This window comes from Xiphophorus couchianus, chromosome 4, assembly GCF_001444195.1.
Source record: "Xiphophorus couchianus chromosome 4, X_couchianus-1.0, whole genome shotgun sequence".
Lineage (NCBI taxonomy): Eukaryota > Metazoa > Chordata > Actinopteri > Cyprinodontiformes > Poeciliidae > Xiphophorus > Xiphophorus couchianus.
In genome coordinates, this window is record NC_040231.1 from 6,945,542 (window position 1) to 6,959,642 (window position 14,101).

A 14,101-nucleotide genomic window follows, 5' to 3' on the forward strand; every position below is an offset into this window, starting at 1 on the left:
CCTAATTTTTGCCCTTTTTGTTACCGTTGAATCAAGAACACTGACCTCTGCAGTCTTGGACTAGGAACTCCTTGGTCCAAAGGTTCAATGCTGTTTCATTTTTTCCAGTTATGAATCATGGTTCTCACTGTGGTTTACTGGAGTAAACTTCATGTTGCCAGAGAGGCTCTATGAACAAGATTTCTTGATTCTCCAGGTCTGACAACAATTACACCTGTGTTTGGCTAGTAAAGAAAAAGTACTATTTCAATTAATTAATGGTTTATGCTCACAAACTGCGTATAATTATGGCTAAAAACTATTAAATTGATCATAAGGTGTAGCAGAATTAAAAAATACACCTTTATAGGGGTGGATACTTCTTACTTATTCAGAAATGAGAGACTTAGTTTAAAACACATGTCCACCTTTTACCCAAATTCATTCCACCAGAAGTTTTTATGTGGCCCTCTAGACTCAAGAAATATAACCTTTGAGGTAACAGCTGTGGGCTTAAATATTTCTTTTAACAATTCAGTCATGTTAACTGTATTCTGCTAAATTACATAAATATGTAAAGATGTTCAAAGTTATTTAATTTCAAAAAATTCTCATAGAATGCAGATACATTTATTTATTAATATTTTAACAGTTTGGTAATGGGTAGATTTGTCAAAGTTTCTGTCACAACTGACTGAGCTCCTTTAAGCTTCTGCTGGTCATTTCATCAGTCGAGCTGGCCGCAATCGAGATCCATGCTGGTTTAATGGACAGAAATTTTATCACTTTTTTTTACTGACCCCCCAAAGTGCTGTTTATACTGCAAGTGAGACTCTCTCATCCAAACTCCCCAAAACACACACATTCACATTTATAGGTGGATACACAGGAAGTGGGAATCAGACTGACAGTCTTTTGATAGTAAGACAACCGCTCTTCCCTTGAGCCATCCCACATGAGCTGTATAAGTGAACTATTAAATGGTATGTAGTGGAACTTACATGCCAGTCAGCCATACATAAAATTATGTTGGATGTCTCCCTTATCAAAGAGTCAAACACAATTTGTAATGCATCAAAAAAAATATGATGCTTACAGCAGACCTTTGCTTTCCTTTTATTTTCTATTTTCAAGCATCACCACCCCTAAAGAAAGAACACATGGCTGAAATCCAGTGATCTGTTATGTTGTCACACACCTCAGCTCTGTCCAATGTCTGTTAATGGTGAGAACTGATGTGTGCCAAATGTCTCCCTAAATTGTGATAGTCCTGTGTGCTTTGATTCAATCCCTCAGCCAGTTAGTCGCACAGACCATCTGTCCTCTCTAAGTAATATTATGAATCTGTGAAAGCGGCTTAACCTTTAATAAGTCAAACAAATTGGCAGTGTTATTACCTCAGTTGGTGACTCAGAAGTATAGTTTGACTTTATTCCCACCTTGCCCTGGTGTGGCCCTTTTAGAAGTCAAACAGACATGGCCGGAAAGCATCTTGGTCATAACTTGAAGCATTTTCTAAGAACGTATAACGGCAACGTATGGAAAGGGAGCCAGAATTAATACAGTAGCGACAAAATCCATCCCTTTGAAATGCCTCTTTAAAACAGCTCTTAGCTCAAGAATTAGTTTAGTATTGGTTTATTAGTTAACATTGTAGGGCTGAAACAACTAATCGCTTTAATTATGATGAATCAATTATGAAAATAATCCTCAACTAATTTAACTATCAATTAGTCATTAACTAGCGCATACAGACTAGCGCACAGACTGATATAGCCATTTCAGAAAATGGCTATTTTCTGAAATAATAACACACTCAGAGCAATAATGAAGCTAAAACTGTTTAAAAATATACATGCTTTGCTTCTGAGAGGAAAAACTTTCTTTTTGTAAATATGTTCTACTCAGCACTGCTTTATACACTTTATACACTGCTTTATAATTCAAGCATCAGCATCCATCTGCAAACACAGACCTATGGGATTTTATGTTGCGTGTTAAGATGGAAAGAAAAAAAACTCTTGCTTAATGATGGGTGATACTTTTCAAAAGTATTCCTACCCTATTTTTTTTCCAAATTATTTTATTTGGATTTTATTTAATAGATCAACTCAAAGTAGAGTATAATTATTATATTAAAAGACAATCATAGTGATTGAATACATTCTAGGATTCTTCCCTTTTCATCATTGCCTAACAGTGGCTGCAGCCTTTAGCCAGAAGGTTGTGTTATCAGATCAGTGTTTCGACCTTAACCCACAACACTCTCCTGTTGGTGGGTCAGCAGTGATGGGCAGCCACTTCTCACCTTCCTTCTGCTGCCTCACTCGTTCTTCGGAAACAGGAAACATTATGACACAATTGCAAGTGACCATGTTAATTCTGGAGGATTTAAGAGGGGCATTGACACAAAGCATTTTACAGATTAGATGAAAACAAAGATATTAAAACCCTTGGGTGAGTAAGTTTTGACATTTAACTCAAGAGCAGCCTGGAGAAAAGAATAGCTCTGGTGGGAGAAATTAGTAACAGGACATTTTGGTGATATTGTAGTGATACATTCCACAAACCTGGCCTGAATGGAAGAATGGTAACAAAAAAATGAAAGAAAGCTATACATTTTGTTTGCAGTTTGTTCCAAAGCATGTCAAACTTTAGACCTAAATCTATGGTAATTAAAAATTTTACACTCTCTCCACTCAGTCTGAGTTTCATTTATTTGACAAAGAATTATGGGCAAACATTTCCATCTGGAGATGTGCAAAGGCGTTAGAGACATACCCCAGAACGCTGTAACTGCATTTTCAAAGTATTCGTCCTGGGGAGCAGAAAAACAATACATGTAATATTTTTTAAATCTTTTTGTGCAAAAATCATCTTCAATTAATTTCACAAATCTGCACTGCTTTGTCTCTCACTCAAATTCCCAGTGAAATACAATCAAGGTTGTGGATGTAATATGACAAAATGTGGAAAGGTCCAAGGCATATGAATACTTGTGCAAGAGATTTTATTTATACTGTGGGAAAAAGAATTGACGGTCACTTCATGCCCTGCTGTTCTATTCTCTTTTAGATCTTCCACATGACCTATGACCTGGCCAGTGCCATGGTGCGGATAGTCAACCTCATTGGTATGATGCTGTTGCTGTGTCACTGGGATGGCTGCCTGCAGTTCCTGGTGCCCATGCTGCAGGACTTCCCAGCTGACTGCTGGGTTTCCAAAAATAAGATGGTGGTAAGTGCTTTTTCTGCACAGACTTGTACGGCCTGTTCAAATCAGATTACACTTCTGTCTTATCTTATTCATCACCTCCAGTAATTACCATACTAAAACCCCTTTAGCTTCCTGGGAAAGACCGCAACGCATATCTGTCATGTTAAACCCAAATTAAATAGGTTTATCGGCTACATTGGTAGACATTTATTGAATTTGCTGATGAGTATATTTTCAGGGGCTCGGGGCCACTTCGTTGAAAAAAGATGTGTTTCTAGAATGCATATTCATAAAAATTGACAGCTTCTATTAATATAAGTTAGCAGAGTAGTGCTTGTCCCTACACTTTATCATTTCCATAATATGCCCTTGAAACTGATTATTGCAAAAACTTTCCTTGCTATAGAGCTTTTTTTCAGTAGTTTTCACCTACTTTTTTTCTTTTTCCCCTCATATAAGCAATGACTGTTACTCTGATTACTTGTCTGGTTCTTGAATTAAAGATGACGAGGCCTCATTGTACTTGTAAATCAACATATATCCTGTTGTAAGTCAGAAAGCAGGGGAAATGGCTCCCTGACTGATAGCTTATCAATACATGTCAATATAAGAGCTATCAGGGCCACCTTTCGGACTTTGTAATGGAATCAAAGACTGCATTAGTGACTATATGACAAAGCATGTGCTCTCTATTAGCTGTTTGCTCTGCCATTCGCTAATGTCCACATAAAGCAATAATATCTGTTTTAGCCATATTTTTCACTAAAAGGAAAATTGTACAGCTTGTCTATCTAAACAAATCAGTAGGTAAAGTAACATGCTTTTTTTTAAGTCAGCTCAGGGAGAATGTTAGAGTGGGATCAGAAAAAAAAACAGACAGAATCAAAACATCTAAGACTCCCAGTTTAATTCAGGTGCAGGTCACTGAAAAGTGTATTTTGTTTTTAAGTAATACTATTTAGATTAGATAGATTCATCACATACAGAGTGATACAGTAGTTCTTTAAAGCAATACTTCTTAAGCTGCTGTAGTTAAACTCTCTGTACCAGAACGGATGTGACATGGATAGTTACGTCTCTCAAGGTATGATATTCTTGATTCACCATGCCTCACTGCTTTCATGACAGGCTCACTTGTTTCACTGAGTTTGCTTTGCTCATGTTCAAACAGCACAATACGTGCAAGTTGCAAACTTCTTCCCCTGAGATATTTCAGACTTGATCTAATTTTAGCCGCATTTCCATTCATTTGCGCAGAGATACGCACTCAGGTGAGAGTTGCTGTTCAGGCACTGTGTCATTACTTTACATCGGAGCAGAAAGTACTTTGTATCTTTTTGATTACATTTCATTGGAATAACATACAACTAAATTGCAAATGTTATGTTCATTCGGTTCAATGCTCAAAGACCCTCCTCCTGGTTCTGATTGGTTGTTTTTGGTGACCTCTTTAACAAATATGGAAAAACAATTTTTTTTAGTAAAGTTATATACTGCAGCTTGAATAAAATGCAACTACATAGCATTTTTTGAGAAGTCTAGATTGTTTTATGTATATTTTGCACGTTATCTGTGACTGTTACAAGTAGGGAGAGACCTTTCAGTAAGCTAAAACTAATAATAATAAAAAAATTAAGTAATACTATTTGCTGTATTGTATGCAGACTCTTGCATGCAAAATTCTGCTAAAATATTAGCAGACCATTTTGGCCAGTGGCTTTCATCAGGTTCATCATACTGTACATGTTTTTGTAGCTAAGACCATATATCAGATTTAAGCACATATAATGATTTTGTGTCTATTAAACTATTAGAGATCAATAATAACATGATTTTGAGATACAATCACAATTTATTCCCCTAAAATTTCTGAATAGGTTTCCCTGAACTGCTGGAATGCTGATTCAGATTCAGTTCTTTTATTTTTAATTCACAGTTTTGGTGACTGTGATGCTGTATTGCATGGACACTGCCCCTTATGTATTTTAGGTAGGCAATAGTAAAATTGCTCTCTGTCTCAGCTTTTCTTCAGTGGAAATGAGTTTGAAAGCAATTTGGACATGTCACCCCCAGGAGAGAGTTGATATTGATTTGCCTTTAACCACCATTGGGATTCTAAGGGAAAAGGGGCAATTTATCTACAAATGAGAAAACTCACAGAGAAATCACATTTTTCTAAATAGCTGACCTACTTTCTCTCATGCAAGCCTGCTATGTCTCTCGCTCTTTGTGCCCATTCTCAGGGCTCTGTTTTAGGCTTCTGCCCAAACTTCTGCTGGCTCCAAATGTTTGTATATTGTTAAGTCTGTATTACCCTGCCAGATGCTCCGCACTGAACTAAGATGTTTGAAAGTTGCAGCCCCCAAGTGGGCGTATAGCTTTAATGTTAAAACTGACCTTTCATGTGCAATCAATGACAGCATTTCAGATGGGCTAAGCTAAGACGTGTTGTAGTGTATTCAACCTAACTGACCTGTCCTGTTCTGTTCCATCTAGAATGACACATGGGGACAGCAGTATTCCTATGCACTCTTCAAAGCTATGAGCCACATGTTATGCATTGGGTACGGCATGTATCCCCCAGTGGGCATGACAGACGTCTGGCTGACCATCCTTAGCATGATTGTGGGCGCTACTTGTTACGCCATGTTTGTGGGGCACGCTACTGCACTCATCCAATCGCTGGACTCATCTCGGCGTCAATACCAGGAGAAGGTCAGTCAAAATCACAAATGTTGCTTTTTTACTTTTGTAATCACAGGTTTCTCTCATCCTTTTGCATTCTTATTACATATTTGGCATTCTTTAAAATGAGCCTGAAGTCAAAGGTCAAAGTTCATGAAGTTAAAGTTACACTTTGTTTACATAAAGTAGGTGTCTACTGTAGTACTCTGTATCAACACCAGAATGCTTGATTTTGTATTTTTTATACCTTTTAAAGTCTGTCACTACAACACAATATTGATTTGCAGTAAATTGCAAAATAGTCAAAGCCATTAAATGGTCTCATTTTGTGATGTTACAACTTAAACCTTCTTGATTTTTATTAAGAATTTAAGCCAAAGATAAACACAAAGCAGAGCATACTTTTTAAATTGAGAGGCAAAAAAAGTTTTTTGGATTTCTCTGCATTTGTGCACAGTTAATAATTGCCTCATTGACAGATTCTCCCTCCTGACTGCGAACCTCTGCAGTTTCTATTGCTCCAAATACTCCTGTTACCCAACTTGTCTTGACTTACTATTGTGTTGTACTCCTTATATTATCTGATAACGGATAGAACAGTGCCCCACGAGATTTTCAAAGCTTGGCATATTGTTTCATAACTTAATTAACTTAACAAATCCACAAATCTATTTTTGAACTCTCTTACTAACAGTCACCTGAGGAGTTCAAGCAACAGCTGTATTTATACTGAGACACAGATGTGACCATTTTTTTTACTAATTAGATGACTTCGGGTTCAACGCAACTAGTTGAACTGGATGACGGAGAAAATTCAGATGAATAAGAATACGCACCATTGTTTTTTTATGCAGAAATAAATTTTCAAAATCATAATCATGCGCTTCCTAGGGTTATTTTATTTTGGGGGGGTGGGGTCATTTTTAGACCAAATTTTGGTCTTAAGCTGATAAAATGTGGAGGAGCAACATGTATTAATTTGCAAAGCACTATATGACTTGTGCAAAGGAGTTTAACATGATTTCCATAAAACTGTAAGTTATATTCTCACCTGTTTTGTAGCTTTGTTGTAACCAAACTCAAAAACACAGCCCACCAAACATAAGAAGAACTTAGGGCAAAAGCCAGGGCCAACATTTCGTTGGTGTGAGGCGGTTTTTGTCTAGACAAAAGAAAGTCCTGGTGGCTGGCTGTGAAGACCCAAACATGTTCCATGGTGACCTGCCCTCTGTAGGCCCAGCATGGGTGATAATGAGCTGAGCTATACGCTCCCTCAATGCACACTGTCTGTGGTGAGGCGCAGACAAGAGAGTGACCTCTAGAGAATGGAGGCAGAGGCTTAAGAAATCTCACCTAAATGAAAGAGGGAGAGTGGGAGTGAAGGAGGGCTGGAAAAAAGAGGCAGGCCGGGGATCACAATAGATGATGTAACAAGTGTGTGGTGGTGGAACTTCAAAAAAAGACAATGTGCACCAGACAAATGCAATCATCACAGTATGAGGATATGTGTTTTTAATTGTCTCAACACCTACAAAACTAAAAACTCCTTAAAGGAAGTGAAATAACAACCTTAATGTTCAAAATCAGCAATCATCTTAGTCCAATCTAGTATGCATGCCGGCTTGTCTCCTTAGAGTTGCCTTGCTGCCATGTTAACTGAACAGCTGTCTGTCTCAGCACCAGTCTGTATATGCGGCTGAACCCAGTGGTTTTCATTCCCAGGATAACCCCCATGCTGAAAAAAACTCATCCATGCTTCTTCAAGTGTATGTCTGCAAAAACATAATTTCTGCAGAATTAATTTTACAAGTCTCAATGTTAGAACACTCAGCTTCACACTGCCATCTCCTGCCTTTTACTGTCCATGTCCACCTTTTGTTGTACTTTGCTGGTGGCCCTTCCTTCAGCTGTGTGTGACAGCAGGCCCTTTTTCTTGTTGCATCTCCATCTTTTCCATTTAAAGTAGATTGCAATATCAAAGTGCATGTATGGTGCAGAACCATAATATGTAATTGAGTTTGATATGTAAACTCAAAGGTGAAGCATAACCCACCAAAAAAAAAACACAGCAGGGGATAACACAGACTTGTACTTCTGTATCAGCGGTATGTTAGGTAAAAAAGGTCAAAAAAAAAACACAGCAGGGGATAACACAGACTTGTACTTCTGTATCAGCGGTATGTTAGGTAAAAAAGATCAAAATTTAACCAGTCGAGGAGGTATCAAAGTGGATCACTAATGAGCCAAGCAAACCATTGCCAATTTTAATGCTTCCTGCTGGCTTTTATGTGACAGGGGTTGTGTATTCATCTGCTGTAAATGAGGCGTAAAAAAATTGCACACAAAGCTCTTATGGCTATATGGCCACGATGAGAGACCATCTGTCCTGCTGGCATGCAGAGGTGATATCCAGGTTACTTTTATAGTTAGATGGGAAAGGTTTCAATGAAACCCCTGTGAGGGACGATTACAAAGAAAATCAGCCTCGTAAAGGTTTCTCACAAGTGCACAGATGGTGGAAAGAAAAGGATGGGGAAAATTTCTCTCTCTCAAAGATAGGGAAACTTATCATTACAGAGCTGAAGTGAATAGAATTCTATTAAAATATAGCACAGAGTGATAAGTGTCTCAGGCTTTCAGCATCAGGCAAGTAGAGTCAAATGAACTATTCTGGATGAGGCAACACGTTATCTATTAAAGAAAGCAGAAAGCCAACACTCGAATATCTGGAAGAAAATGAGGTATGGCCGACACTGAGATGAAAAATCACTTTAATAAATTGATTTTCAAACAGCTAAACAAATAATACTGTCACTATTCCAACAGAGGAGTAATAAAGCATCTACTTTGTGTTTGAAACTCAGTTTCTTACACGTGTATCTTAACTCAATTTAAGTTAGTGCTGAAATGTATCTGAATAAAAAGGATATAAAAATTGAGCTGCAACTGGTTTAAGCTTCAAATTGTTTCAGTGACAGAGATATTTTGTCTTGTCTCAGTAATCACTGTAATTTACTTTATTTTCCTTTTTTTCCCCCCATATTTATATATCTTAAAGGATTCAGCATACAGACATTTATTTAAAGTAGTTGAAGTAAGGGCTTGGAAAAAGCCTGCTTTATTCTTATTTTATTTTCCCCAAACCACTTATGATGTGTGTTTTGGATGACTTTCCTTTTGGAATTCCCATTTGGGTATAAATTTTGAATATATTACTCAAACTAGCACCAGAGGTAAAAAGGTTTAAATATTCAGTCAAAAACATCCAATAAACAGATTATGAATATAGCATTTTTGATGATTTCTATGTCAGGCAATGGTTGAACCATTCCCATTCGGTGCTGTTCTTTTATGTATATAACTAAGTTATAGTTCCTGTTTTACTTTGAATTTTAAAAGATTTGTACTAAAATAAAATAGCTAATAGGAATAGGAATGCCTCACAAGTAAGATTATGGTGTCTTTGTTGCATTCACACAAGTATTTTACTCTCTAAACAATTGTATTACGTCAGACAATAAGAGCAATCGTAGTGGTAATTGGTTAAGCATCTGGTAAATTCACCCAGGAATCCCTCCTTCTTGTCTCAGGCTCGTTGACAACCATTATCACACAAAGAAAATTACATCTCTCCAGATTGCGAGCTCAAGATGGCTGCACATGTGACTGTATATACAGCAAAGGGTATGCCTGCCTCTCTAGCTCTACATGGCTTATTTTTCTCTCACACTCTTCACTGTGGTAATGAATACCATACATAGAGATGTAGATGAGATGAGATGAGATGAAATGAGTTATAAGTGACTTGTGTTCCTTGTTGCCATGTACAGTAAAGACATCTCAGGATATAAGTAAATGATGTTATGTTTGGTGTTGGCAATTGGCGATTAAATCAAGGATGCCCAGGAGATGGCATGTTGTGGCAAGCCAATCCCAAATGGTTTTCAAAGTAAATGGCAATGGGACGTTGCAAGCCCACCCTCTACATCTCTAATTAACACTTGGTAATTAAACATTAATCTTTGGGGGAAAGTTAATAAGAAGCCCAAAGCGGATTATTTGGGGGTTTAAAGGCCGTAGGGATCTTTTATACCCTCAGTAAAGCCTCTGAGAAAGCAGTAAACAGTTGTTAATATGAAATTATTTTCTTACTTTATGGTAGTGTTTCTTCCAGTGGTTGGACTAAAGGAAAGACATGTAATCCAGTTACGAAACTAATTAAACACTTCCTTTTAGTGCTAGAAAGTGATTTGGGGCAGTTTGAGACCTGAAAAACAAATGCTTTATGATCAGAAGTGATTTGGCTGTTCCTAGAAGAGGTTAAATCAAGATTTCTCTATCTAGTCAGTGCAAGGATATTGTGGATGAGCTGAGCTGTGGTTTAGCTTAACAATAAGTGCCTTTTTCAGTACCTTAGGGTCTGATTGATAGAAGTACGGTAATCTGAAGCCTCGTTCAGTCTGTCTATTTCCTGATCTGTTAACGATCAACTTTTGGCATCGGAACAACAGCAGATTCGCAGACCCCGTTCAGAGACCTGAATTGTTTCCTTTCAATATAAGTCTCCTCTTTAGGAAAAGTCTACAATTTTTATAGGGTTTATTTCAAATGAGGAAAATGATAATATCATTCTTTTGTACGCAAGACCTACACTGGCTGGCCATGCAGTGCCGCACTCTGATACCTGAAACGGACATTATAAGGCATAAAAAAACGTAATCTTTTTGAAAGATTATTTCCTTTTCTTACAGTACTTTTTAAAGCAAATATCCTCTAAAAGCAGACAGTTGGCATTAAGTCCAGCTTAAACCAGAAACTGGTTTATTATTCCAACTGAATCATTATTAATACTTTTTAGCCCATACTAGTAACCCAGTTGCTCCCTGCTAGAGTCTGAGTCAGTGGACCACTACTGCACTCATTACTGATCCTGCCACAAGCCCATCTATATAGTCCTTCACAAATCAGTCTATAAAAACCCTTAGATGTTTATTGGGTGGCGGCCAAGGGAGGGGACCCTGGCGGTCCGATCCTCGGTTGCAGAAACTGGCTCTTGGGACGTGGAATGTCACCTCTCTGGTGGGGAAGGAGCCGGAGCTAGTGCGTGAGGTCGAGAGGTTCCGGCTAGAAATAGTCGGTCTCACCTCGATGCATGGCTCTGGTTCTGGAACCAGTCTCCTTGAGAGGGGCTGGACATACTTCCACTCTGGAGTTGCCCAGGGAGAGAGACGTCGGGCAGGAGTGGGCATACTTGTTGCTCCCCATCTCGGCGCCTGTACGTTGGGGTTCACCCCGGTGAGCGAGAGGGTAGCATCCCTCCGCCTACGGGTGGGGGGACGGGTTCTGACTGTCGTTTGTGCTTACGGGCCGAACGACAGTTCAGATTACCCACCCTTTTTGGAGTCCTTAGGGGGGGTACTGGAGAGTGCTCCTCCTGGGGACTCCCTTGTTCTGCTGGGGGACTTCAACGCTCACGTGGGCAACGACAGTGAGACCTGGAGGGGCGTGGTTGGGAGGAACGGCCCGCCCGACCTGAACTCGAGCGGTGTTCTGTTGCTGGACTTCTGTGCTCGCCATGGATTGTCCATAACGAACACCATGTTCAAGCATAAGGGTGTCCATATGTGCACTTGGCACCAGGACACCCTAGGCCGCAGTTCGATGATCGACTTTGTCATCGTTTCATCGGATCTGCGGCCGTATGTCTTGGACACTCGGGTGAAGAGAGGTGCGGAGCTGTCCACTGACCACTACCTGGTGGTGAGTTGGCTCCGGTGGTGGGGGCGAAAGCCGGTCAGACCTGGCAGGCCCAAACGTGTTGTGAGGGTCTGCTGGGAACGTCTGGCAGAATCCCCTGTGAGACGGAGCTTTAACTCCCATCTCCGGCAAAACTTCGAACACGTCCCGGGGGACGTGGGGAACATGGAGTCTGAGTGGACCGTGTTCCGTGCCTCCATTGTCGAGGCGGCCGATCGGAGCTGTGGCCGCAAGGTTGTCGGTGCCTGTCGCGGCGGCAACCCTCGAACCCGTTGGTGGACACCTTCGGTGAGGGATGCCGTCAGGCTGAAGAAGGAGTCCTATCGGGCCTTTTTGGCCTGTGGGACTCCGGAAGCAGCTGATGGGTACCGGCGGGCGAAGCGACATGCGGCTCGGGCGGTTGCTGAGGCAAAAACTCGGACGTGGGAGGAGTTTGGAGAGGCCATGGAGAAAGACTTCCGCACGGCTTCGAGGCGATTCTGGTCCACCATCCGGCGTCTCAGGGGGGGGAAGCGGTGCAGCACAAACACTGTTTATAGTGGGGATGGTGTGCTGCTGACCTCTACTCGGGACGTTGTGGGTCGGTGGGCAGAGTACTTCGAAGACCTCCTCAATCCCACCAACATGCCTTCCACTGAGGAAGCGGAGCCTGGGGACTCTGGGTTGGGCTCTCCAATCTCTGGGGGCGAGGTCGCCAAGGTGGTTAAAAAGCTCCTCGGTGGCAAGGCCCCGGGGGTGGATGAGATCCGCCCGGAGTTCCTTAAGGCTCTGGATGTTGTAGGGTTGTGTTGGTTGACGCGACTCTGCAATATCGCATGGACATCGGGGGCAGTTCCCCTGGATTGGCAGACTGGGGTGGTGGTCCCCCTGTTCAAAAAGGGGGACCGGAGGGTGTGCTCCAATTATAGAGGGGTCACACTCTTAAGCCTCCCTGGCAAGGTCTATTCAGGGGTCCTGGAGAGGAGGGTCCGTCGGATAGTCGAACCTCGGATTCAGGAAGAGCAGTGTGGTTTTCGTCCTGGTCGTGGAACACTGGACCAGCTCTACACCCTCGGCAGGGTCCTGGAGGGTGCATGGGAGTTCGCCCAACCAGTCTACATGTGTTTTGTGGACTTGGAGAAGGCGTTCGACCGTGTCCCTCGGGGAGCCCTGTGGGGGGTTCTCCGGGAGTATGGGGTACCGGGCCCTTTGATACGGGCTGTCAGGTCCCTGTATGACCGGTGTCAGAGTCTGGTCCGCATTGCCGGCAGTAAGTCGGGCTCGTTTCCGGTGAGAGTTGGACTCCGCCAGGGCTGCCCTTTGTCACCGATTCTGTTCATCACTTTTATGGACAGAATTTCTAGGCGCAGCCAAGGTGTTGAGGGGATCCGATTTGGTGGCCTTAGGATCTCATCTCTGCTTTTCGCAGACGATGTGGTCCTTTTGGCTTCATCAGATCGTGATCTGCAGCTCTCGCTGGAGCGGTTCGCAGCCGAGTGTGAAGCGGCCGGGATGGGGATCAGTGCCTCCAAATCCGAGGCCATGGTCTTGAGCCGGAAAAGGGTAGAGTGCCTTCTCCGGGTCAGGGGGGGTGTCCTGCCCCAAGTGGAGGAGTTTAAGTATCTCGGGATCTTGTTCACGAATGGGGGAAGAAGGGAGCGGGAGATCGACAGGCGGATTGGCGCAGCGTCTGCTGTCAAGCGGGCGCTGTACCGGTCCGTCGTGGTGAAGAGAGAGCTGAGCCAAAAAGCGAGGCTCTCGATTTACCGGTCGATCTACGTTCCCACCCTCATCTATGGTCATGAGCTTTGGGTCATGACCGAAAGAACGAGATCGCGGATACAAGCGGCCGAAATGGGTTTTCTCCGTAGGGTGGCTGGGCTCTCCCTTAGAGATAGGGTGAGAAGCTCAGTCATCCGGGAGGGACTCAGAGTAGAGCCGCTGCTCCTTCACATCGAGAGGAGCCAGTTGAGGTGGCTTGGGCATCTGGTCAGGATGCCTCCTGGACGCCTCCCTGGTGAGGTGTTCCGGGCACGTCCCACCGGGAGGAGGCCCCGGGGAAGACCCAGGACACGCTGGAGAGACTATGTCTCTCGGCTGGCCTGGGAACGCCTCGGGATTCCCCCGGAAGAGCTGGAAGAAGTGGCCGGGGAGAGGGAAGTCTGGGCCTCCCTTCTGAAGCTGCTACCCCCGCGACCCGACCTCGGATAAGCGGAAGAAGATGGATGGATGGATGGATGGATGTTTATTGGCCCTGTATTGACATTTGATCTTATCTCTCCTCTTCAGTGGCTGAAAGGGCTCCAGCCTTTCTTACTTTGTGAGCACTGGTGTGCATTGTACTGCTGAATACTTCATGCAATTGCAGCTCTGGTATATGCCTGCTAGAGTGCTATCGCCAGTAAAATACTTTTTTTAAAATAATTTTTGACTTGTCAAAGTCAGGTAAGTTTCTATTTTTGCCCAATTTTGCCTGAATGATAGA

The 14,101-nt window shown here is 42.2% G+C and overlaps 1 protein-coding gene across 1 annotated transcript in view; it reads left to right on the forward strand.

Moving 5' to 3' along the window:
• hcn4 (hyperpolarization activated cyclic nucleotide-gated potassium channel 4) overlaps window positions 1-14,101 on the forward strand; it is a 74,425-nt gene that overhangs the window by 35,032 nt on the left and 25,292 nt on the right. Inside the window, exons 3-4 of the mRNA XM_028014143.1 lie at window positions 3,055-3,216; window positions 5,692-5,910. Of these exons, the coding sequence (XP_027869944.1) occupies window positions 3,055-3,216; window positions 5,692-5,910 (381 nt within the window). The remainder of the gene's footprint in view (window positions 1-3,054; window positions 3,217-5,691; window positions 5,911-14,101) is intronic.